Here is a 27,667-nt window from a genome sequence, read left to right on the forward strand (position 1 = left end):
CAATTGTGCTTTGTAGCGTTCGGTACACCAGGTCACGGTACACCACATCGACCAGGACGCATTCTGTCACTCACTACAAAATCATTGTCTTCGAATCGTTGAAACGAACCTCTGCACATCGTTTCCGACAGAGCGCGATCTCCGTACGCCTCCACTAGCAGACGATGACTTTCCGCAGAAGATTTCTTGAGATGTAGATAGAGTAACACTTCTTGCAACAGTCTTTCTACATCTACATTTACATGATTACTCTGCAATTCACATTTAAGTGCTTGGCAGAGGGTTCATCGAACCAAAATCATACTATCTCTCTACCACTCCACTCCCGAACAGCGTGCGGGAAAAACGAACACCTAAACCTTTCTGTTCAAGCTCTGATTTCTCTTATTTTATTTTGATAATCATTCCTACCTATGTAGATACTTTTTGTATGTACAAAGCCGGCCATTGGAACCGTAATTGTACCCAGGCGTTCACCTCTTTGTCCAAAGCAAATAGAGGCCACGAATATCTTTCTTCAGGGCTCCAAACATATGGAAATCGCTTCAGTCTGGAACCGTGCGACCGCTACGGTCGCAGGTTCGAATCCTGCCTTGGGCATGGATGTGTGTGATGTCCTTAGGTTAGTTAGTTTTAAATGGTTCTATGTTCTAGGGGGCTGATGGCCTCAGATGTTAAGTGCCATAGTGCTCAGAGCCATTTGAGCCCATTTGTAGGTACAAAACCCGACATGCCCGACAAGGCAGTAAATGGGCACGTGCTTTTCACTGCACTGGAATGACACACAGATCAGAAACTCTAATTTTTCTACTGTTCTGTAGGTGTCATGTCGCTCACCGCTACGCTGCAATAGTACAGCTAGTGCCCTATCTTCATCGACAGCGAGAATGAATTCAAGCTACCAACATTGTCACTTATTTGTTTGACATTTTTTATCAAACCTCCTATAAGTAATTCTCGCTGTATGAAACATATTGCATAACACGTACTTTTTAACTGCTTTTTGACGTAAGTTGTAGAAAAATGGAAATATGGAAATAACAGCACGAAGTGGGATATGTGGGAGAAAGAGCTACTGCATGAAAGGTGATCATTAAAATAGCCCAGTAAAGACCAGTGCCCTACAGCAGTTTTTGATTTTTCCACGCTGTTGCGAGTATTCCGTGTTGTCGACTTGACGAAACCCAACAGTGTCTACGAGGGCACCATTCACAGAACACGCAAATCCAAAACATAGCTGGAACCTGCAACGCGACACGGAGTGCGACCGGTCTCCAGCGGTTGTGTCACACTTTGGACGACGACGCGCCCTTACGGAATACATGTTAGAGTTAGCAGTGACGTGTCGGGAGGCCCGTCCGCTCGCTTTGGCAATGCGCCGAGTTGTGTTTGTAAACAGGGGCTGCGGGGCAGCAGCTTATAAAGAGCAACTGCAGCAGGCCGAGCTCTGGACGACATGGCTGCGTGGGTGGCGCTCGTGCTGTGCCTTGCGGCGGCGGTGGCGGCGGCGCCGGCCGAAGAATATTACGGCTACGAGCACGACCCCGAATCGTGGCGCGACATCTCGCCAGTGGCACACACCACCAGCCAGGAGGAGCTGGACGCCGTCGTCTCGCAGGTATTATTTTATTTTAAACTGCTTCGGGCAAAGAAATTAAAATCTTTCTCTAGGCAGGGCGTCCGCAGCTCGTGGTCGTGCGGTGGCGTTCTCGCTTCCCATGCCCGGGTTCCCGGGTTCGATTCCCAGCGGGGTCAGGGGTTTTCTCTGCCTCGTGATGACTGGGTGTTGTGTGATGTCCTTAGGTTAGTTAGGTTTAAGTAGTTCTAAGTTCTAGGGGACTGATGACCATAGATGTTAAGTCCCATAGTGCTCAGAGCCATTTGAACCATTTTTTCTAGGCAGGGCACTCCGTTCGATTAACGGAATCGTAGACTCAGGGATTGGGGCAGACCGAGTTCCAGTTGGGGATATCTGGAAGGGCTTTCCAGTTCCAGTATTTGTTCCAGTATTTGCTTCACAACCAAGGGGAACCTCCGAAAAACACTGGTCGGAACTGCGTGATGGAAACTTTTGTAATTTAGTTTTGGGACAATATGTTCCAGATAAAAAAACTGAAAAACTGGTGTCTGTGAGAGTGTGTTTGTTTATTCTTATACCGAGCAAAGTCGATAACTTGTTCGAAATGTGCAGTTTTCTTGTGTCACTAGCGACCACTGGAGATGTAAACGGATCAGTTCCGACCACGTTTTTGGCAGGTTTCCCTGTATTTTCAACGATTTTTTTTTTTTTTTTTTTGGTCACCAGTCTACTGACTGGTTTTATGCGGCCCGCCACGAATTCCTTTCCTGTGCTAACCTCTTCATCTCAGAGTAGCACTTGCAACCTACGTCCTCAATTATTTGCTTGACGTATTCCAATCTCTGTCTTCCTCTACAGTTTTTGCCCTCTACAGCTCCCTCTAGCACCATGGAAGTCATTCCCTCATGTCTTAGCAGATGTCCTATCATCCTGTCCCTTCTCCTTATCAGTGTTTTCCACATATTCCTTTCCTCTCCGATTCTGCGTAGAACCTCCTCATTCCTTACCTTATCAGTCCACCTAATTTTCAACATTCGTCTATAGCACCACATCTCAAATGCTTCGATTCTCTTCTGTTCCGGTTTTCCCACAGTCCATGTTTCACTACCATACAATGCTGTACTCCAGACGTACATCCTCAGAAGTTTCTTCCTCAAATTAAGGCCGGTATTTGATATTAGTAGACTTCTATTGACCAGAAATGCCTTTTTTGCCATAGCGAGTCTGCTTTTGAGGTCCTCCTTGCTCCGTCCGTCATTGGTTATTTTACTGCCTAGGTAGCAGAATTCCTTAACTTCATTGACTTCGTGACCATCAATCCTGATGTTAAGTTTCTCGCTGTTCTCATTTCTACTACTTCTCATTACCTTCGTCTTTCTCCGATTTACTCTCAAACCATACTGTGTACTCATTAGACTGTTCATTCCGTTCAGCAGATCATTTAATTCTTCTTCACTTTCACTCAGGATAGCAATGTCATCAGCGAATCGTATCATTGATATCCTTTCACCTTGCATTTTAATTCCACTCCTGAACCTTTCTTTTATTTCCATCATTGCTTCCTCGATGTACAGATTGAAGAGTAGGGGCGAAAGGCTACAGCCTTGTCTTACACCCTTCTTAATACGAACACTTCGTTCTTGATCGTCCACTCTTATTATTCACTCTTGGTTGTTGTACATATTGTATATGACCCGTCTCTCCCTAAAGCTTACCCCTACTTTTTTCAGAATTTCGAACAGCTTGCACCATTTTATATTGTCGAACGCTTTTTCCAGGTCGACAAATCCTATGAAAGTGTCTTGATTTTTCCTTAGCCTTGCTTCCATTATTAGCCGTAACGTCAGAATTGCCTCTCTCGTCCCTTTACTTTTCCTAAAGCCAAACTGATGGTCACCTGGCGCATTCTCAATTTTCTTTTCCATTCTTCTGTATATTATTCTTGTAAGCAGCTCCGATGCATGAGCTGTTAAGCTGATTGTACGATAATTCTCGCACTTGTCAGCTCTTGCCGTCTTCGGAGTTGTGTGGATGATGCTTTTCCGAAAGTCAGATGGTATATCGCCAGACTCATATATTCTACACACCAACATGAATAGTCGTTTTGTTGCCACTTCCCCCAATGATTTTAGAAATTCCGATGGAATGTTATCTATCCCTTCTGCCTTATTTGACTATAAGTCCTCCAAAGCTCTTTTAAATTCCGATTCTAATACTGGATCCCCTATCTCTTCTAAATCGACTCCTGTTTCTTCTTCTATCACATCAGACAAATCTTCACCCTCATAGAGGCTTTCAATGTATTCTTTCCACCTATCTGCTCTCTCCTCTGCGTTTAACAGTGGAATTCCCGTTGCACTCTTAATGTTACCACCGTTGCTTTTAATGCCACCAAAGGTTGTTTTGACTTTCCTGTATGCTGAGTCTGTCCTTCCGACAATCATATCTTTTTCGATGTCTTCACATTTTTCCTGCAGCCATTTCGTCTTAGCTTCCCTGCACTTCCTATTTATTTCATTCCTCAGCGACTTGTATTTCTGTATTCCTGATTTTCCCGGAACATGTTTGTACTTCCTCCTTTCATCAATCAACTGAAGTATTTCTTCTGTTACCCATGGTTTCTTCGCAGCTACCTTCTTTGTACCTATGTTTTCCTTCCCAACTTCTGTGATGGCCCTTTTTAGAGATGTCCGTTCCTCTTCAACTGTACTGCCTACTGCGCTATTCCTTATTGCTGTATCTATAGCGTTAGAGAACTTCAAACGTATCTCGTCATTCCTTAGTACTTCCGTATCCCACTTCTTTCCGTATTGATTCTTCCTGAGTAATGTCTTGAACTTCAGCCTACTCTTCATCACTACTATATTGTGATCTGAGTCTATATCTGCTCCTGGGTACGCTTTACAATCCAGTATCTGATTTCGGAATCTCTGTCTGACCATGATGTACTCTAATTGAAATCTTCCCGTATCTCCCGGCATTTTCCAAGTATACTTCCTCCTCTTGTGATTCTTGAACAGGGTATTCGCTGTTACTAGCTGAAACTTGTTACAGAACTCTATTAGTTTTACTCCTCTTTCATTCCTTGTCCCAAGCCCATATTCTCCTGTAAACGTTTCTTCTACTCCTTCCCCTACAACTGCATTCCAGTCGCCCATGACTATTAGATTTTCGTCCCCCTTTACATACTGCATTACCCTTTCAATATCCTCATACACTTTCTCTATCTGTTCATCTTCAGCTTGCGACGTCGGCATGTATACCTGAACTATCGTTGTCGGTGTTGGTCTGCTGTCGATTCTGATTAGAACAACCCGGTCATTGAACTGTTCACAGTAACACACCCTCTGCACTACCTTCCTATTCATAACGAATTCTACACCTGTTATACCATTTTCTGCTGCTGTTGACATTACCCGATACTCATCTGACCAGAAATCCTTGTCTTCCTTCCACTTCACTTCACTGACCCCTACTATATCTAGATTGAGCCTTTGCATTTCCCTTTTCAGATTTTCTAGTTTCCCTACCGCGTTCAAGCTTCTGACATTCCACGCCCCGTCTCGTAGAACGTTATCCTTTCGTTGATTATTCAATCTTTTTCTCATGGTAACCTCCTCCTTGGCAGTCCCCTCCCGGAGATCCGAATGGGGGACTATTCCGGAATCTTTTGCCAATGGAGAGATCATCATGACACTTCTTCAATTACAGGCCACATGTCCTATGGATACACGTTACGAATACTGGAACAGAAAATCCCCTCCTGAATATTTCAGTTGGGATTTCTTGTGCACCGCTTCGCGCTTCCGTCCGACTAGGATGTCTGGCTTAAAAGAACACTATAATGGGCCGGATCTCCAAGAAATAGCTCTGCTCGTTGGAGTAGAGAATTGCTCGGGGCATATCGTTCCAAAAAAAAAAAAAAAGTTATGTTCAGTGCTTTGGGTCCAACCAAGGTTTTGAGGAAGTTTCCCATGGTTGCATTTTGAAAGTAGAAATTCCCTCCAAAATACTCCCATTTGTGACTTCACCTGCCTTATTACCAGCTCGCGTGGTATCTGGATGAAAAGAACTGGTATATATGAAGGGCTTGTTTCAATAGTGGTACAAGTCCATTACCTCCACTTTTCTGCCTATAATGCTTCTGAAATTAATGAGCGAAACAAACAGAAAGAAAGGTTCATCTCTAGGAAAAAGCCATATGGCTTGAATATTTCTGGTATCTCAGCTGCAGATTTTTCAGCGCTCATTTAACTTTAGGACTTTGTATCTCAATATGAACAAACATGGACTTGTACCGCTATAGAAATAAGCCCTTCATATAATGGATCGAATTTCTAACAGCCAACGGCATGGTGAATGAAACGCATAAAAATACGATATGATAGTGCCTATGTTGTTGAGAAGCACGATCCAATGTCTTTCGGATTTGCATGCATGTTGTGCAGGTTGTAGACACGTGTTTCACGACATGTGGAACTGTGTGTCTGGCCGTGAATTGCGCTCGTACTGTCTAATTGTACGGCGACCGCTCGCTATAAGCGGGACATCTGGGTTCGGGAACGGGTCCAGCACAAATTTTCATTGTCGTCATTTCATAATGCACCTGATGGTTGTCCATATTCACAACTGCGAATATATTTCATGTAATAAAAAAGTTTCATACATTCAGAAACAAAATTCAGTAAACATAAAACAGGAATAAATATTGTTTTATGCTCTCTGAATTTAGTATTCGGTTCTGTTAGATAGTTTTTCAGTGGGTTTCATTCATCACACTGAAGAGCAGAGCCCACAGTCAGAAATTCGACCCATTAAATATATCAGTCTTTTTTAGTTCTTCGTATATAGGATTTGAATACACTCATTTTTTAAAAAAATTAATGACAATCCACTTACCACGAATTTGAAGACACTGAACATTGTGTCATTCAAAGTGAAGCTTTTACCTTTAACCGACCAAATTAAAGAAGCAACCAAGTAACATGTCAAAATGAAAATATCATTCAAGATCTCCTTTACAAAGTGTATTGAACTTACAATTACATTTACATGTTTAATATTTCAATGAATTCAAGAAAGGTAGTAGGAGTAATCAACTAAATTACAGGCCCATATAGTTAAGGTTGATATGCAGCAGGATTTTGCAACATATATTGTGTTCAAACATTATGAATTACCTCGAAGAAAACTGTTTATTGACACACAGTCAACATGGATTTAGAAAACATCGTTCCTGTGAAACACAACTTTCTCTCCATTAACATGAAGCGTTGAGTGCTAGTGACAAGGGATTTCGGATCGATTTCTGGATTTTCGGAAGGCTTTTGACACTGTAACACACAAGCGGCTTGTTGTGAAATTGCGTGCTTATGGAATATCGTCTCAGTTATGTGACTGCATTTGTGATTCCCTGTCAGAGAGGTTACAGCTCGTAGTAATTGACGGAAAGTCATGTAGTAAAACAGAAGTGATTTATGGCGTTCCCCAAGGTAGTATTATAGGCCCCTTGCTGTTCCTTATCTATATAAACGATTTGGGAGACAACCTGAGCAGCCGTCTTAGGTTGTTTGCAGATGACGCTGTCGTTTATCGACTAATAAAGTAATCAGAAGATCAAAACAAATTGCAAAACGATTTAGAAAAGATATCTGAATGATGCGAAAATTGTCAGTTGATCCTAACTAAAGAAAAGCGTGAGGCCATCCACAAGAGTGCTAAAAGGAATTCGTTAAACTTCGGTTACACGATAAATCAGTCTAATCTAAAAGCCGTAAATTCAACTAAATACCTAGGTATTACAACTACGAACAACTTAAATTGGAAGGAACGCATAAAAAATGTTGTGGGGACCTAACCAAAGACTGCGTTTTATTGGCAGGACACTTAAAAAGTGTAACAGATCTATTAAGGAGACTGCCTACACTACGCTTGTCCGTCCTCTTTTAGAGTACTGCTGCGCGGTGTGGGATCCTTACCAGGTAGGACTGACGGAGTGCATCGAATAAGTTCAAAGAAGGGCAGAACATTTTGTATTATCGCGAAATATGGAAGAGAATCTCACTGAAATGATACAGGATTTGGGTTGGATATCGTTAAAAGAAAGGCGTTTTTCGTTGCGACGGAATCTACTCACGAAATTACAATCACCAACTTCCTCCTCCGAATGTGAAAATATTTTGTTGACACCAACCTCCATAGCGAGAAACAATCATCACCATAAAATAAGGGAAATGACAGCTCGTACGGAAAGATATAGGTGTCCGTTCTTACCGCGCGCTATACGAGATTGGATTAATAGAGAATTGTGAAGGTGGTTCGATGAACCCTCTGCCAGGCAGTTAAATGTGATTTGCAGAATATCCATGAAGATGTAGATGTAGAATTTGGAACAAATCTAAGTGAAAAATAAGCAATAATTTAATTTGAAAGTTTTTGTCCCTTGCTTGTTATCATTTACACACTCCACTGAAAACTGCAAGATATTCTTAGCCACCACACAATAACAGCAGTTCTAAAACGAGCGGTGTTAACTTCGTTTTATTGGTAACCATGTGCCTTTCTCTTACCTATTAAAGGTACCCATGTGTCTGCAGCTCGTGGTCGTGCGGTAGTGTTCTCGTTTCCCACGCCCGGGTTCCGGGGTTCGATTCCCGGCGGGGTCAGGGATTTTCTCTGCCTCGTGATGACTGGGTGTTGTGTGATGTCCTTAGGTTAGTTAGGTTTAAGTAGTTCTGAGTTCTAGGGGCTGACGACCATAGATGTTAAGTCTCATAGTGCTCAGAGCCATTTGAACCATTTTTTTGGTACCAATGTTTTCCAGCTGAAAACTAGATTTAAGGATGCTTGGATTCTGATGTATAGGATGTTGGATAGTTTAGTACCACGTTCCTCTAGAGTCACATAATGTTAACTATTTTGACATTGCCTTAAACGCAAGCAGTCGGAAGTATCCAAACTGAGGAACAGAAAGGATAGTGAAGAAGGTGCAAGGTGTTGCGCGTTCGTTGCGCGGTGTACAGCTGTAGCCCGTATCCACTGAGATATTTTCATCTTGTAATGTATATTTGGATGTCCTACGCTACAGACAATATTTTTACCGAAAGTGTTCTTACAATGGTGTACAAAGCACTCATGGGACTTGCGCATATCAGGATTCTGCCAACTTGTACTGTCTGTTCACACAGCATGTAAGTCAGCGTATATAACCTTCTCGTATATAACCTTCTCGCCTAATCAGACCACAAAGGCTCAATAATATTGAGATCTGCTCTGACTCATGAGTGTCTGATTCATCGTCGTGGCGAAAAAACCAGTTCTGAACGATGCGAGCTGTGTGAAGAGCGGCCCCTTTAATCATGGAACACAGCATCATCATTAGGGAACAAACACCATGGGATGGAATTTATCAGCTACAATGATCACATAATCCTTGGCAGTAATGCGAACTCGCAGAGTGACCATGGGGCCCATGGAATACCAAGATATAGCCGCTAAAATTATCACTGAACCCCCGTCATGTTTCACTTTTGGGAAGTAAACCCGACCAGAAGTTGGAAACGCTGTCAAAAATGACTCATCCAACAAGATGACTTTGTTCCATTTTATGGCTTCAGCACCACGTTTTCCTGTTACGGACACATGCTTCACTGATGAGTGGTTTTGTAACTCCAGGCCGCCCTGCCATTCTATGTATATGGAGCCACTCTTCATATTGTTTTGGTGCTGACAGGATCTGCGTGTGTGACGTTCTGCAGTTCTCTTATTTTTCATTGCAGTCTTCTTTAATGACCGTCCGTCACGATCACTCGTCACACATTTTCGTCCCCGTTGTGACTTAGCAGGGGCTGGTTTTGCGCTTTTCCTGTATACTTTGTCAATCTTCGATAGGGTGCCTCTTGAGACCCCCAACAGTTCCACTACCTTGGTTACGGAAGTAACCGCCACAGGAACGCCAACAATTTGCCCACGCTGGAATTCTCTTAGCTCCGGCATAATGCTCTCACAACTCCACGGAGTAGTGTTCCCACTACGACTGACGCTTGCAACGTATTGAGGACATTGCACAGGTACCGTTCGCGGTCAAATACAACAGCGCAACCTCCAGGCTTGGTTGGTACCTGCATGTATATTCAAGCATGCATTTCCCGCTGTGTTTTCATATTTTGTCCAACCCCTGTACTTCATAGTTTTGTTGCCGACCACTGTCTTTGTACGGCGTAGCTTCACTCCTCAGTATTTGTAACAGATTTCCTCTGTACATCTGCGACATGCTGCCATTGATGTAGATTGGTTCAAATTAACATTCTATTTTATTGGTATTTAGTATCTAGTCAGTAACAAGACCGTTAGCAATGGAGCAACAGAAAAAGAAATGACGAAAGTAAAATTCTATCGATCTGTGAAAAAATAAAAGAAACGTCCCATTTACTGAAGTAGTTTAAAAAACACAAAACCGCGCGTGATTAGCCGAGCGGTCTGAAGCGCTGCAGTCATGGACTGTGCGGCTGATTCCGGCGGAGGTTCGAGTCCTCCCTCGGGCATGGGTGTGTGTGTTTGTCCTTAAGATAATTTAGGTTAAGTAGTGTGTAAGATTAGGGACTGATGACCTTAATAGTTAAGTCCCATAAGATTACACACACATTTGAACATTTTTTTTGAAAAAAACACGAAATATCTAAACCCAATAATTTCGGCTAAGACTTGATTCCACTTCTACGCACGACATCAGTTGTTAACTTTACTGCGTTTAAGAAGTATTTGTTATAAACCAACGACTTGGGAATATTCATAGTGTAGTACTCCATCAAATCCAATTTCAATTTCATATAGTCCTACCTTGTGTATTTGTTATTTTCCTTATAAAAGTTCTCTGTAAGGTATTCAGATGTACTCTGATGGTCTGTGGATGCTTTGAGAGTGCTTATAACGTTTCCATTATTTTGCTGCGTTATACTCTGTTTCTAAACTTTAATTATAATTCTTTCGGTATAAGCTTGAAATTTTTATGTGATATCTATTTTACAACATAATCGCAACCATTTGACATTTACAGAAGATATTTTGGTTTCTCAGGAAATAAAAGGCAACGGACATTAACAGAGAACGCGACAGTAAAAATACAGTATTAGCGGCCGTACAAGTAAGGTAGGAAGGTTACACTGAGTGAGGCGGCGCAGTGGTAAGCACACTGGACTCGGATTCGGGATGACGATGGTTCAAACCTGAGTCCGGCCCTCCTGATTTAGATTTCCCGTAATTTCCTTAAATCGTTTCAGTCAAATGTCAGGATGGTTCCTTCTTCTCTATTATTTCTGGTGTTTTTAACTATTTCTTGGTACCTTAGCAGTTGTCCCTTCAAACTGTTGCTTATTATCGTAAGAGTTCTTCATAGACTTCATACTTCGCCTACTTACACAAGACGTTCTTCAATTTGTCCTTTGTATTCCATTTAGTTCTAGCATCCTTCAGCAGCACTAAATTGTACATGCTCTCAGTATTTCTCTTTTCTTGCCTTTTTCACATGCTCAAAATTTTACTTGTTTATTAATATATTCCATGTGAGCATTTTAGGTACTTTTTCCTCTATTCCGTTTTAAATTTCAGTGCCGTTGGATCTCTTTGCTGTCTAAATCTCTTATCGCCTGGAGCAGACTTTTACTGATACATTCCTTGCTTCGGTCATCTTGTCTAGTCTTGCTTCCTTTTATTAAATATTCACATTCTTCCAGCATGTTCTCCCCAACTCTGACGTTTGTCCTTGACCGATATTTTGCTCGAAATACGTCATTCATTCTCATCAAGAATACTTGTAAGTCTTGCTGACCATCTCTATAAGGGCTGTGTCTTTATCTTTCCCGTTCAGTTTGTATTCCTCTTCAGAAACTATGACATTCCCTCACAGCTTCTTCTACACTGCTGAGAGCTTCCAGCACTGGCTCTGGTATTACTTAACAAGAACTTGATGTACAGGATCCCTAACTTTAAGAGTCCAAACGGATTTCCGTAGTCAGCGTACAGTATTCTTTTGTCCATGTGCTTCATCCACTCTTTGATACGGAGTTCTGGATTGGATTTTGAAGCGCTCTTTTGTCTGAGTCAATAATTACCTATTATAAATTTTCTAAGGTCTGGTAACCATCTCTCTGGTAAAATCTGTGGGTAATTTATTTGGACCGTGACCTCTATAAACGCAGGCTATCTCAACATCCGAGATCTTTATTGTACGCCCAACTTTATCAAATAATCTAGAAGGATACACGACAAATTGCTTCGCTATGTCTCATGGACTGAGGGCGTGAGAAACTGTTTATGATGAGTCGTTCTGGGAAGGAACCGTTAATATCGACAGCCACGTTGGCAGCGTATTTGTTGGCACCGAGTTTTCGAACGCCCTTCATCAGTCAGAACAGTACGCTCTATGAGTGCTCATTACTGTCAACATACAAAATAAATACATCTAAAAAAATTAAATTTACTTATCATTAGGGAAAGGTACCAACACGTACAAGGATTATAAACCACTCCCATTAGGTTGTTTAACTACCACGTGTTGTCTCCCAACCAATAATTACGTAACATTCTCTTTTTGCTCAACATTTGATATTATGACCAAAATGCTTGCCAACGGACACACCGCTCAGAAAAAAATGTAAGCCTTTACAATGAAACAAAAGCGTCGAAATTAATAAATTAGTCAATTAGCTACCCTCTCAGGTAAAAGTAACCTGTGTTTCCTAGTATGTAACTTATGCTACACGAGGGCGAGTTGAAAAGTAATGCTTTCGAAATTCTTATGTGAAAACATGTTCTACAACTTCATAAACGAAGGCTTCCGTGGCCAGTGCCACAGTTAATAAAATTTTTCTGGGTTTGTGACCGCATTGTCAATATGTGAAACTGCCGACGTTTCGGTCACTGTTGCAAGTGACCTTCTTCAGGGTGTTTTTGTTTACCGCTGAATTCGAAAACTTTGTTTCTTATATACTTGCAGACGTGTCTGTTATCTAATTCTGATAGGCTGGTAAGGATGAAGAGAAGGGATGTTAGAAGTTCTTTATTGGTGTTTTTATTATTTCTTTCCATTGGTGGAAACCAGACCTTTTGATTGGTGTTTGTAATAGTGCTTGCAGTAATGCAAACACCTATAAAAATGTCGGCTTTTAATAAAAAACCAATAAAAACTTTTAACATCCCACCCCTTCATTTTTACTAGCCCATCAGAATTAGATAACCGCCACGTCTGCAGGTATATAAGAAACAAGTTTCCCCATTAAGGAGTAAACAAAAACAGCCTGAAGAAGATCACTTACAACAGTGACCGAAACGTCGGTAGTTTTACATATTGACAACGCGGTCACAAACGCAGAAAAAATCTTATTAACTGTTATACAGCTTTATTCTTCATTTATTTCTCAATATAGTCACCCTAGTGACGGACATATTTCTCTCAACGAGAGATCAGTTTATTGGTACCCACACTATAGAATGTTTGACTTCGTTGACGGAGCCACAACACTAGCTTTGCTTTCACCACTTCACCACTATTAAAATGTCTTCAAAGACGATCTTTAAGTTTTGGAGACAGACGAATATAAGATGTGACCAAGTCAGGAGTGTACTGATGATGATCGATGGCAGAGAACGCAAGCCGTCGGATTGCTGCAGATGTCGCAGCGCTCGTGTGTGGTACGACATTGTCATGCTGAAGGACAGGGTGCCCCAAGTGTGGACGAACTCCTTTAATTCTAAATTAGATCACAGCGCGCTGTTTCTCACGCACCATCATATTTAAGTTACACACCGATATATTATATGCTACAAATCGGTGCACTCAAGCGCCAGAAAACTGCAAATATGTAGACATGAAGAACAAAGTTGTAGACTGTTAAGTAAGTTCGTTTCATTTAAAAAGCTTCCAGAGTTTTAAAATAAGAAATTCTGAGGCATTACTCTTCAGCACGCTCTCGCAGATAATAAGGCTGAGTTGCCAATACAAACAATAAGAAGAATCTCACAGACGTAACACGGATCAGAATTATTAATTTTCACGATGAATTCATGCTGCTGGATTGCATTATATGTGTCTTTTGTAGCTTAATATTTGTAACGGCTTTAGCATAAACACTTAATATTGTTTTACGTCTTACATGGGGCATTTCAGATGTTAGAAGGCACAGACTAAAGAACAAAATCTTCTTACTTCCATATTTAAATTGTATGATGGTGGGACATCAGCTGGTATAATTTTTTTATTGAAAATGAAACTCCTCCAGCTGTATTTAAGATTTCATACTTATTTGGCTACTGGTTTCGACGTTGCGTCAACGTCATCTTCAGGCCCGTACACTCTGATGATATCAATTGATGATATCCACATGTGGAGCACGTATTGGTCTCACCGCGGACTTCTAGTACACAGCCACACACAATTGGTATCGTCAAAGTGTACAGTCCTGAAGATGACGTTGACGCAACGTGGAAACTAGTAGCCAAATAAATATGAAATATTAAATATAGCTGGAGGAGTTTCATTTTCAATTAAAATAAAAACAAAATTGTTATATGAAGCAAAATATGTGTCTATTGGAAGATTATGAAGCTTCAGCGACACCTAGCTCTCTAGGTGGGCTTATAAAAGACGAGAGCACGTCACACTCTTCACCCATCTACTGGGCTCGAATGTTAATATCATTTACTGTCATTACGTTTTATTATTCTCCAGTCACAATAATTTCCACAGCTTTCCCCGAAAAGCAATAACCGGTTATGCATGAAAAGAAGTGCATTTTAGAATCAAACTAATCTTGTGGTCGAGTGCTGTTTTGTCACTGTAGTAGCACCGTCTTTTTTCTGTGATGTGTGCTTATGTTGGTAAGTACCATTACAATTATTCAAGAACGTACCGGAAGTGCATAAACGTCTAAAATTTACGCAGCGTTTTGGAATATATTCTGACATAGACGAAGGCGAACTGAAATCGACACTTCTAGTGTCGGAAGAAACTTTCTGATTCGATCAGTTTTGATTTCCCATCTAATAGCGGCCACCTAACATACAATGTTGTTGTTGTGGTCTTCAGTCCTGAGACTGGTTTGATGCAGCTCTCCATGCTACTCTATCCTGCGCAAGCTTCTTCATCTCCCAGTACCTACTGCAACCTACATCCTTCTGAATCTGCTTGGTGTATTCATCTTTTGGTCTCCCTCTAAGATTTTCACCCTCCACGCTGCCCTCCAATACTAAATTGGTGATCCCTTGATGCCTCAGAACATGTCCTACCAACCGATCCCTTCTTCTAGTCAAGTTGTGCCACAAACTTCTCTTCTCCCCAATCCTATTCAACACCTCCTCATTAGTTGTGTGATCTACCCATCTAATCTTCAGCATTTTTCTGTAGCACCACATTTCGAAAGCTTCTATTCTCTTCTTGTCTAAACTATTTATCGTCCACGTTTCACTTCCATACATGGCTACACTCCATACAAATACTTTCAGAAACGATTTCCTGAAACTTAAATCTATACTCTAAGTTAACAAATTTCTCTTCTTCAGAAACGCTTTCCTTCCCATTGCCAGTCTACATTTTATATCCTCTCTACTTCGACCATCATCAGTTATTTTGCTCCCCAAATAGCAAAACTCCTTTACTACTTTATGTGTCTCATTTCCTAATCTAATGCCCTCAACATCACCCTACTTAATTCGACTACATTCCATTATCCTCGTTTTGCTTTTGCTGATGTTAAAATACAATATACGCTTATCAAAAGACCGACGAAACGGTGAAGTGGTTAAGGTGATGAGATTATATCCAAGAGAAGCACGATTCATATACAGCACGTGTCCCGCTACCGAAATTTAGGGCTTCCGTGGTTTCAGGAAATAATTTCATGCAAAGTTCACTCTACCATTTCCTGGCTCCATTCTTCTCCAGCTCAGAGTGCTCTTCAGGTGCACATGATCTGAAAACAGGTGGCCACGTTATGCGCTTCTGACAGACAGTAGCAGTGCCAAGGAGTGTACTTCGTCTCATACCGTGTGTTCAAATGGCTCTGAGCACTATGGGAGTTAACTTCTGAGGCCATCAGTCCCCCTAGAACTTAGAACTACTTGAACCCAACTAACCTAAGGACATCACACATATCCATGCCCGAGGCAGGATTCGAACCCGCGACCGTAGCGGTCTCGCGGTTCCAAACTATAGCGCCTAGAGCCGCACGGCCTCTTATTATGTGCTCCCTCCTTTCCATAAATCACTGAAGTCAAACGTCTCATGGCTCCTTGTAAAGGCTTCAACGGATTTTTCTTTCTATCCATGTTCTATCCGGGCTTGCGCCGCGCGGGGTAGCCGCGCTGTCTAGGGCGTCTTGTCAAGGTGGGCGCGGCTCACCCCGTCGGAGGTTCGAGTCCTCCCTTGGGGACGGGTGTGTGTGTCGCCCTTCGCGTAAGTTAGCTAAGTCAGATTAAGTAGTGCGTAAGCTTAGGAACCGATGACCTCTGCAGTTTGATCCCATAAGGCCTTACCACAAATTTCCTTTTTCCGACCTTGCGCTCCGTCTATAATTACCTTTAGTCGACGAAACGTTAAACCTCTCCTCTTCCTCTTTCTTCATTTATCATTCTATGCGCGTTCTTTGGCAACGTCCTGGAGTCTTTGCTAATATCTGAGCCTTGGGTAATACCTTTAGCTGAGTTTTCGTGTAGGACGGTAGCTTCTCTACTTTACAGGGAAGACATGGTTCTAGCTGCTATGGCTACTCACATGTTCTTGTGCAGCACTGAATGGTAAGTATTCTTGCCGACAGATATTCGTTTACCTTTTATTGGTTGGTCACTGTATACACATAAGTAGTCGAGGCTGTTTGGAGTTACTAATTATAGATCGGTCACATGATGGCCAACAAAAAGAGTATTTGAAGGGACTTTTATTTAAAACTTCGATTTATATTCGACTGATACTGAACCACTTCATACACTTCAGACATTAGAAGTCGGAAATTCGTTTCTTCCTAACTCAGGCAACATTACATCCGAATTGATACATTTACAGTCCGTTTTGAGATTCTTAGATATTTGGAGCAATATTTCCAGCAAGGTGTACCAAATGGAAATCCTTAACAGCACCCAGGAGGAGAGTGCACGGAAGTAAAATCTACGATATGTGATCTTCATGTGCAAGATCACCCGTGCGGTAATTTCTGGGGGGGGGAGGGGGGGGGGGGGCGGAGGAGCAAGAGCTGGGTATGGAGTATTTTTAACATTTTGGAAGACGAAGTAGTATTAAAAACGTTCCAATTCCAATCCTACAAAAAAATAAAAAATAAAAAAAAATAAACTACGTAATCCCGAATTTTCAATCATTTTCTTGGAAGAAAAACACCTGACTACACTGCATTTTTTTTCTTTTCCCCAAGAGTGTGTCCTCCTGTAGGGGCGCCCTTGTTCATGTATGAAAACATTTCGGTGAAAACCAGAAGATAGTGAGAAAGCACGAAATGGGTGAATGTTTTGCTCACCTACAAGAGACAGAATAACAGATAAACTTTCTTAGCCAACTATATAAGGTTATGTGACTGGGATGGCAGCACCGTCGTGCTGACGCTATGGAAGCAGGGAGGGGAGGCAGTTCAAATGTTTCAAATGTCTCTGAGCACTATGGGACTTAAACTTCTGAGGTCATCAGTCCCTTAGAACGTAGACCTACTTACACCTAATTAACCTAAGGACGTCACACACAGCCATGCCCGAGGCAGGATTCGAACCTGCGACCGTAGCGGTCGCGCGGTTCCAGACTGTAGCGCCTAGAACCGTTCGGCCACCGTAGGCGGCAGGGGAGGCAGTGACGGTATTATTACATAAATATAAATGGAGCGCTGCCACTCGCTACCCGCCTTTAGGCGCTGGGGGAAGAGGGAGTACATATCCCCTCCTGGAATCGGGGAACAGACTTTGCATTTCTGCAGAATTTTAGCATTCATTGATTGAGATTCTACTGAAGATTCGATTTAGCGTTGCTGAGCGCGAGAGGAAATGATGCAGCTTTAGCAAAACCAATACAACTTGTGTTTGTTTAGCCCCGACGTTTTCACGGAAAATTAAGCCATTTGTTTGGGCTGGGGCGATTTCAGCACTGTCCTGCAGTCAAGGCGGTTGTTACAATTTACAGAACATTGCAGAAATAGAATTTCTAATTTATTTTCTGTCCTTTACTCGTACAGCTCTTTATTTTCTCGATCATTCTGACAGTTCTATTTCGGGTTTTTAACTTCCAGTTTCAACATTATTGACAGAGGAAGAAAATATTTTATCTGAATATCCTGGATTTTAATTGTGTATCCTGGATTTCATCAAATACTGATGTCATTTCAAAGCACTGAATTAAAAGCTGGCATATTAATAATATAAAAAGAAATACTATACACGTATATTTGCTATTGGACTCAAAGTAATTTACCTCAAAGTTACTGACTGAATAACAATTAATCGCTAAAGGTAAAATAAGTCAATGTGTGTACTTCGTGCAAAATACAATTCTTGGGACATCACATGTCTTCACATTATAATCTTTCCCCCCCGCGGATAAATTTCTGCGGACGCCTATGCGTTGCAGTGTCTCTCGTTCGGTGCGCACTACGCCTCTCTGTCAGTATCCGTAAAACTGTATATTCTGTTTCGTCGTCTCGTCTGCTGTATGATTCGTGGGTGATAATTCCGACTCTTCGTTCGAATCTATACCGACAGATTTAGTTATATTTTCAGTTTCACTTACAGGAGTCATCACCCCCCCCCCCCCCCCCCACACACACACACACACTTTGTTGGCGTGACATAGCCTTTCTGGTCATCTAATGTAATAATAGTAAAAGTTAAGGCACAGCAACAGTAGCAAACCGTCAGCGTGGTCTAGTGGTTAGTGGTCTTGCTTAAAGCGACTACGTCTAAGGTTTGATTCTCAAAAACCATCTCAAACTTTTCATATTTTTGGAAAGACTTCGAAGGTAGTCCACGCAGTGTTGTTATGCCAACTGAAACGTTACTTGAATATATAAACAATGGAACTGACGCTGAAGTTGCCAAAAAGTTTTCCTATTAGTGTCACCAAGGAAATGAAATGTCGTGTGGCGAGGGCCTCCCGTCGGGTACACCGGTCGCCTGGTGCAAGTCTTTTGAGTTGACGCCACTTCGGCGACTTGCGTGTCAATGGCGATGATATGATGATGAAGACTAGGCGACACCCTGTCCCTGAGCAGAGAAAATCTCCGACCTAGCCGTGAACCGAACCCGGGCCCCTTTACACAGCATTCGGCCGCGCCGACCACTCAACTATCGAGGCGGACGTCACAAAGGAGAAGTGAATATATTCACAAGAATGGAACATTTCCCGGCACTGTTCTGTGACAACACTCGTCACGCGCTATGACTTCACAACAATAAATTTCAGTGTAGTGTGCACGAAACCAAAGTTCGTCTAAAAAACCGCTGACCGCTTTACTTCAGATGCTTCTTTCAGCGAGTTTGCATATAATGACTCATTCATTCTAGCGCCTTTTAAAATCAGAGCTTGTAGATGGATCATTTTGTATTTGTTCAAATGTGTATGAAATCTTAACTGCTAAGGTCATCAGTCCCTAAGCTGACACACTACTTAACCTTAATTATCCTAAAGACAAACACACACACCCATGCCCGAGCAAGGACTCGAACCTCCGCCGTGGCCAGCCGCACAGTCCATGACTGCGGCGCCCAAGACCGCTCGGCTAATCCAGCGCGGTATTTTGTTTTTCACAGTTTCGTTACCAGTCAGTGAGTTGACGCTGGTGGAATTTGTTCTTTCAAGACGGGATCTATATTCGGTTGTAAAACGGAAAAACAAACTATAACGACTGGACACAAATATGGTTTCATCGAGCGAGGTGGTGCAGTGGATAGCAGACAGCGCTCCCAATCGGGAGGACGGCGGTTCAAATCCGCGACCGGCTGTCTAGATTTAGGTTTTCCGCGATTTCCCTAAATCGCTCCAGGCAAATTCCGTGATGATTCTGTGAAGAGCACAGCCAACGCCCTTCTAGACCCTTGAAACTATCCGAGCTTGTGCTCGGCTCTAATGATCTCGATGTCAACGGGACATTAAACCCTAATCTTCCTTCCTTTAAATGAGGTGTGGTTGTGAATGACATCTAAGCAGAAGTAAATTAACGTAATAGGGGTCGGACCCAACGCCTTTATAATTTACGCGCTGTGACTATAGGCAGGACGCACTCCAAAAATCATTCTCCGACCGAATACCAGCTACATGTAACCTTAAGCTGCCAGTTGAAATACTTTTTCCGAAATGTTTCTGCATCTCTTGATGAAACCAGAAAGTCAATGTGTCACACTATTGTGCCACATAGTAACAACATTAATGTGCAATTTTCGAAAGGATATAAACATTCGTGTTCAACAGCTGTCTCCATTTTTTCGTCAAGCAATCAAGTTAGGTAAAAATTTGGATTCATTCGAATGAATAAAGTTATAATCGCAAGCACATTACATATTTTACATACGAGCACGTGCACTAGTATCTTTTACCACACATTTACAGCTGCTGTCCACTCAAATAATCCATAGTTAGGTGACCACTTTCTCCGCTCCGTGATTACAATTGGTATCTCACGATCCTCTATAAGGTTAAACGGTAGTGGCCGTGACCATTTGTAACATACAGTAAACTACATTACTAGAAGGAATCTGACACTTGGCTGCAAGATTTATAGAAAAAATGGTAGACATGGTAGAGACAGTGGTATGGATCAGCTATAGACCGAAGAACCTATAGTATCCATAATTTACGTTCCTTTATAAAAAACAAACTGCTGTAGCACTTGTTGAACACTTTCGTGGACATTTTTTATTCTAAAATGTTTCGTTTTAAAAACAACGTCGTTAGTTCAAAATTGTTCAAATGGCTCTGAGCACTATGGGACTTAACTTCTGAGGTCATCAGTCCCCTAGAACTTAGAACTACTTAAACCTAACTAACCTAAGGACATCACACACATTCATGCCCGAGGCAGGATTCGAGGCTGCGACCGTAGCGGTCGCGCGCCTCCAGACTGTAGCGCCTAGAACCGCTCGGCCAAACTTCGTTAGTGGATGTGCTGAAATGTTAAACCTTTTTCAGTTTTTTTAAATTTTAATACTGCTAATAAACTGAAAAACAATTCAGAAAAACGAGCACACCAACAACCATATCTCTAAATGAAGCAGCTGGAAAAAAGTAAGTAAACTGTTTACTATTTGAAAAGTGATGGCCGTACCTTTTAGTACATTTATCCCACTGTGAGACACGACGGTCAATGCCTACATGGAAAAATGGTTGCGGTTGCCTTCGGAATCATGACTGTATTCAGGTGCGTATCTCTTCGCAAGGCCACGAAAGGCTTTCTTCAGGTCTCCAAAAATATGGAAATAGCATAGGGAAGGATCGGCACTTACGAAGGATGTGCAAGGACTTACCAGGAAACTTCTACAGCGTACTGGAAACAAACTCAGCGACATGTGGGCGGGTCCAACGGACGAAGAGCTACACGCCTAGGTACAATTATGGTTCCGTAGGCAACCTAAAACATTTTTCCATGAAGGCATTGACTGTCTTGTCTCACAGTGCGATAAATGTATCAACAGTTATGAAGATTACTTACGAAATAATGAACAGTTTACATACTTTTTCCACATGTCTCCTTTTCACTTTACTGACCCTTATATTCTGGTTACAACTCTGGGTAGTAATTTGCCTTGTTATTCTACAGCTCCTTCTTTTAAAAACAGTAACACGCAGATAACTCTTTTATAATAACTGTAGCGCTCTTAGCCATCTATTGACGATGAAGAGATCACCCGCAGAGGCTGCAAATGCGTCTTAGTTATGTAGCAGTACATCTACATCTACATGATTACTCTGCAATTCACATTTAAGTGCTTGGCAGAGGGTTCATCGAACCACAATCGTACTATCTCTCTACCATTCCACTCCCGAACAGCGCGCGGGAAAAACGAACACATAAACCTTTCTGTTAGAGCTCTCATTTCTCTTATTTTATTTCGATGATCATTCATACCTATGTAGGTTGGGCTCAACAAAATATTTTCGCATTCGGAAGGGAAAGTTGGTGACTGAAATTTCGTAAATAGATCTCGCCGCGACGAAAAACGTCTTTTCTTTAATGACTTCCATCCCAACTCGCGCATCATATCTGCCACACTCTCTCCCCTATTACGTGATAATACAAAACGAGCATGCAAGATTACTACGAACTGCGACCTTCCTGACAGGAAATCACGAATCCAGTCGCACAGCTGAGACAATACCCCATAGGCCCGCAGCTATTACTACGAACTGCGACCTTCCTGACAGGAAATCACGAATCCAGTACGATACGGTGACGCTGTAATAGTGGTTTGCTTTCGTGTTGCAGGTGCTGGCACACGACAAGCCAGAAGGGTATCTGGATGGCTATACCTCTGATGGCGACGCGGACTTGGCCGAGCTCGAGGTGTACGTGGAAATGGAGACCACAGAGGAGAAGAAGGAAGGTGACTCCGCAGACGACCACATCCGCTATCCCCGCCACCCCCATGAGTACTACCACAGCCCACACGAGCACCTGAGGCCAGTGGTGCTGGCGCGTAAGGAGTACCCGTACCAAACTCTCCCTCAAGGCGATTACTACTACGAAGAAGCCGACTGGCCGGTGGCTCCCGCACGCGACTGGCAAGCGAAGCGCGTCATCTCCAAGCCGGTCGTCGTGGCTCCGTACAGGCAATGGAGCCACGAGCCCGTCGCCACAAAGGCGGTCGTCGTGGGCAAGCACGTCGACTACGTGGACCGCTACAAGCCCGTCTATGTCGAGAAGCCGAGGTTCCGGGAAACTGACTTCGTGGAGACCAAGGAGTTGATCGAGCACGGGGACGGCGGCTGGCCCGGAGACTTCATCGACCGGAAGGCAGTCTTCGTCGAGAAGTCAGTAGACACTGGGATCAAGCCCCTACCTTACAAGCACGTGATCGTGGAGGGGCGCAAGGGCTGGGAACCTCACCACAGGCCCTTCGTCGGTAAGGAGTACTTCGACTACGGTTACGGGCCGCACGTAGTCAGCAAAGAGGTGCTGGTGCCTGTCAAGAACTACCACGCCAAGCCGTACGTTATCGAGCGCTACGGAGGTGACAAGGAAGAATTCGAGACCGACGCAGTGCACGTTCGCGAGGGTCCCGAAGGCGAGGAGATTGTCGAGGTGGATAAAGACGTTAAGACGGACGTGGATAAGAAACTGATCGTCGAACCAATAGTGACTGAGGACGGCGTAGAGACACTTATCGAAGAAGAGGAAGACAAGGACATTGTGGAAGACGTCAAGGAATCTGTTCAAATTGTTTCGCCGTACGACATGAAGGAATAGGACAAAGTAATGGGATGCTCCACAAAACAGGTAAGTCGGCCTTCAACTTCACTTAAAGCGCTTCAGAGACTTCTTGTGATTTTTAAAATGTCAGATATCTTATTGATTACTCCCTTTCGGGAATAATTATCGTAGCTTTTTTAAAACTTTCAATGGAACACCCTCAGGTTTGAACTGAGCGGTGTAGCTCAAATGGTTCAAATGGCTCTGAGCACTATGGGACTTAACATCTGAGGTCATCACCCTCCCCCCCCCTCCCCTAGAACTTAGAACTACTTAAACCTAACCAACATAAGGGCATCACACACATCCTTGCCCGAGGCAGGATTCGAACCTGCGACCGTAGAGGTAGCGCGGTTCCAGACTGAATCGCCTAGAACCGCTCGGCCACAGCGGCGGCGGTGTAGCCCAGAGGTCAACACGCTGGATTCGTTATGATAATTTTGAGTTTAAAATCTGACTACTGAGTGTTGCTAATGTATCATTGAAAATGGGGAAAGCCTGATACAAATATGGGAAAATCGAGTTTAATAACTAACGTAACTTTGGGTGTGCCAACAACATATGTTTTACATAGTTTATGCAATATGCGGAACACCCAACTTACGAAATTTGCAATATCTTCGCCAATTTTCCAGCTAACTGCCATGCAATTCTGTGTTCCTGACATTCTGTTTCAGAAACTTCTTTTTCAAGTGTACTTCAGTACTTAATATCAATAAATCTCATTTCTGGAAGGAATTTTTCTGCTTCTGTGATACCCTGAATCAGTTTTTAGGTACTGAAACTCTATTCCTCTTTCTATTGTTGCTTTTAACACCGATTCTGGACTAAATAAGTGCTCCATTCCAGTTCGCGGCTCTTATAAATTTTCTCTACTCCCAGTGAGAGAGATAAGTCGTTTGCAAACCTTTGTATTGTTTCTTAATGCCCTTCTACCTTTAGCTTTCCTTATAAACTTTTTGCGTTTCCTCCATCGCTTCTTGGAAGACAAGTTTAATAAAAGCCATAGTACGCTATCACTCGGACCTAATAAACTTTTAAGATGGAATTGAATTTCCACATTTCTCCTCTTTTTGTGCCTCAACGATGCACTGTCTAATAGTTTTATGTAATAATTTCTGAAGTTGTAATCTCCCCCTCCCAAAATGTGTTGTTGTCACTACTATTTTCGATGGTGAAGTCTCTTTTAAAAAAAAAAAAAAACGAGAGGAGTAAGATTTAGTATAAACTTTGTACTTATCGTCTTTTCTCGTAGTTGGTTCCAGTTCCTCATGTCTGTGGACCGATTCTTGAAGCTGAAATTTTCATATTTTAGGTTCTCATGGTTCCAACCGACTTAAATCATTTTTGAAGTAAGCCTGTGCAAATTTTTTGTTTTCATGATAATTTATTCTGTCAGATTTTTCTATATCACACTGTCTTTTGAATTTTCGCATTAAGAAAGCCGAAATTACATTGTCTTTCCAAAATAGAAAAACACGTACGATCACATCAGAGGCATGCCCACTAATACTTCCTCACTCTATGGTAATAACAATATTCCAAAGGGTTTACAAAATTTCTTGACAAATGGATTTCTATTAATTTATATTATTATTTTATAAATGAATTCAGAAATAAACATGATAAACAGTATCAAATTGCGTAATTAATAATACAAATTTTAAGTGTGTCAAATATTTCGTTATTTCAAATGTTTCTAAACAAAATTAAGTGCACATTCAGAGCTAGTACATATCGATTGTAACAAACAAAACAAAGCAATTCTTTTTTTTTATCGATTTTAGCTTGAAATATAACACATCATACGAATTCTTTTTTAGAGAAACAGCTGATATAAAAAACCTGTCCAAAATTCGAAAATATTTCTGGTATCGACTACTTCTGTTGAGGAAAAGTAATGCTAGAGGTGGGTGTGTCCCTTTAAAAACTCTACAGCAGTGTTCAGTGGTCCAGTAAGTAGTAGCCTATTATCAACAAGAGAAACGGTAACCGTTAAGAAAGATTTTTTGAAAAGTGATGGCATGTGAAAAATTTTTTCTCCGATTAATCCTATCTTTTATATAAAAAGTGTAATAATGACAAATATGCAACAGATACAGTCAAGATATCTTTATGCCAATTCATAATTAAAATTTGGAACAAAGAAGAACTACCAGAACATTGGACTATAGCTACAATCCACCCGTTACACAAAAAAGGAGGCGAATCAAATCCAGACAACTATAGATGAATTTTCCTTTTGGATATAACGTATAAAGTCATTTCACGAATTCTATACAATCGTTGTAAAGACCAACTAGAATTTGAACCAGGTGAATACCAACGAAGATTAAGGTCCTGGATAAGCTTGTCTGGCCAGATAATCGCTTTGAAATTGGTAGTGGATTAAGAAAAACAACAAGTCGAAACCCTTGTAGACTTCGAAAAAACTTATGATTGTGTCCAAAGATCTTTAATGAAGAAGATACTGAGGAATTTTGGGTTCCATCCAAAATTAACAAAAACAATAAAATTAACGCTAACAAACACCAAATCTAAAGCAAAGTCCAGAGAAGAAATATCTGAGCCATTTACGATTAATAAAGGTTTAAGTCAACGAATGAAAAGATGCTTGGCGATTCGGAAAGAAAACCTATTGAAGAAGATTACCAGAAAATGACTGACTGATGTGGTCCAACGAGGCCGTAAAAGCAGCAAAAGGAGAATGATTTAATGAACAGCTCGAGACTTCATGAAGACTTGGCAACTATGGCTTCTTGGGCGGAGGAGCTAAACCCTCGAATGGAACACGATTGCATTATATTTAACGAATCTTTTATTTGCGCTGAATGTTTGCTGGTACAACACAGAAGAAGGTGTTATATTGTGCACTCTCTCAGATAAAGTTAACTCATCATTTACTTTCTGACAACTTTGATAAATATCTGTCTGGAACTTTGAATACACACTATTGTAAGAGGCGTAAGGGCCACATTTTCATTTTCACATCTCACAATTGATGGGTAGTTGTATGCATCGTCGGAAGAAGTGGAAGATTGTTACTTGACGTAAATACGCAGTGTAGAAAAATTATGTGTAAATCAAAGATGTAATTGTACAAAAACCAGACCTCCGCAGCCATCAGTTCTGCAAAGGATGTTGCACAATCTGCTAGCGCTGAAACCTGCTGACTCCCGGCTCAGGTTAGCACCACACACGCGCACAGACATTGCGAAAGCACGCCGAATGCGAAAGCCTGTGGAATGTTAGTGACTTCAAGAAATAAAAGCAGGTCACTGGATAGAGAAACAGCAGCCTAGGTTAATATACTGTCGTATATGCCTTTTCTTTTCTCCAATTTCACTCATCAGATTACTAAATTTTTGTCGTGTTCTATACTTTTCCTGGTAATGCACTATAATTTTACTGCTTTTATTCCAGGACGCTGACTACGAGTGGATGGGAGCAGCTGCTTCCCTTTACTGGATCTGAACTGACCGATGAGATGGACGAGACAGCGCACACTAATAAACACTTTCCTACAACATTAAGTCTTATTTATGTACTCACATTCTTCTCGTGTTTACAAGGCGCATTCAGTTCCTAACATCTGTACAATAAAATCACGATTCTTGCTTGTTACTCTGAAATAATTCTCTTTTTTTCCAGAATTTCTTAAGTGAAGCTGGTAACATCTTTAACGGTAGTTTTATACACACGTCATGTGTACCATAAACGGCTTTGAGAGTAACTACTATGATTTATGTTTCCAGCAAACCAGACAGAAACATTAGGTTCCGCTCTCACATTGCGATGCAGATTAATGAAATTTGGAAATTTAATGTAAGGTCTTATGGGATCATACTGCTGAGGTCGTCGGTCCCTAAGCCTACACATTACTTAATCTAACTTAAACTAACTTACGCTATGGACGGCACATACACCCATGCCCGAGGGAGGACTCGAACCTCCGACGGGGGGAGCCGCACGAACCGTGACAAGGCGCCCTAGACAACGCGGTCACCCCTCGTGGTTCAGATTAATGACTTTAGCAATAAATACTGAGAAAAAGATGCTGCAGCTTGATTTAGAGCTTCCAACGTGTGGAACTGAGGAATTTTCTAATATCTAAATTTCTTTTGGATAGCTCCTGCCTTCAGTAAACACGTTTTCTTCTTCGTTTCTACCCACACATGTTTTTCTGCGGTTAAATAAGAGCGTTTTTTATTTTCTTTCCATTAAACAACAGGAAAAATGAAAGAAGTCTAAATAGAAAAGAAGAAAAATTGTATTTGCTAACGAATCAAAAACAAATTTATTTGTAAGCAAAGACGAGCATAAGAGTGAACTTTAATCTCAAGATGCTGATATCTAACTTCGAGATGAAATATACGTGGCTTTGCGAAATCTAGGTACTGATGTGATAATTGTGCAGTACAGGACATTATGATATTGCTAGTGTGTAGTACGGAGTATACTTTACTAGTAAATATCAAACATAAATTTCTTTATCAATTTTTCTTCTTCTTTATGTACCCAAGAGAACGTATTAGGCCTTTGTACTAATCATGTTTCATTTCCACCAGATCATAAATCAAAGAGGATAGCTGGGGATGAAACTTTGTGGGCATTACCAATTCCAGCGATTGCCGAGCACGACAGC

General features: G+C 41.7%; 1 protein-coding gene across 1 annotated transcript; it reads left to right on the top strand.

Annotated features, from left to right (window-relative positions):
- Window positions 1-1,456: 1,456 nt before the first annotated feature.
- Window positions 1,457-26,551, top strand: LOC126473335 (uncharacterized). The gene is made up of 3 exons (XM_050100364.1): window positions 1,457-1,618; window positions 22,039-23,049; window positions 26,446-26,551. The coding sequence occupies exons 1-2, from the start codon at window positions 1,457-1,459 to the stop codon at window positions 23,017-23,019; spliced, it is 1,143 nt and encodes a 380-aa protein (XP_049956321.1). The 3' UTR covers window positions 23,020-23,049; window positions 26,446-26,551.
- The last annotated feature ends 1,116 nt before the right edge of the window (window positions 26,552-27,667 follow it).

Source organism: Schistocerca serialis, chromosome 1 (assembly GCF_023864345.2).
Source record: "Schistocerca serialis cubense isolate TAMUIC-IGC-003099 chromosome 1, iqSchSeri2.2, whole genome shotgun sequence".
Taxonomy (NCBI): Eukaryota; Metazoa; Arthropoda; class Insecta; order Orthoptera; family Acrididae; genus Schistocerca; species Schistocerca serialis.

Bases quoted from the DNA above. Each gene is read 5' to 3' on its own strand.
- LOC126473335 (XM_050100364.1), top strand. From the start codon at position 1,457: ATGGCTGCGTGGGTGGCGCTCGTGCTGTGCCTTGCGGCGGCGGTGGCG. The intron at 1,619-22,038 runs GTATTATTTTAT...TTCGTGTTGCAG, and splicing joins TGGACGCCGTCGTCTCGCAG to GTGCTGGCACACGACAAGCC.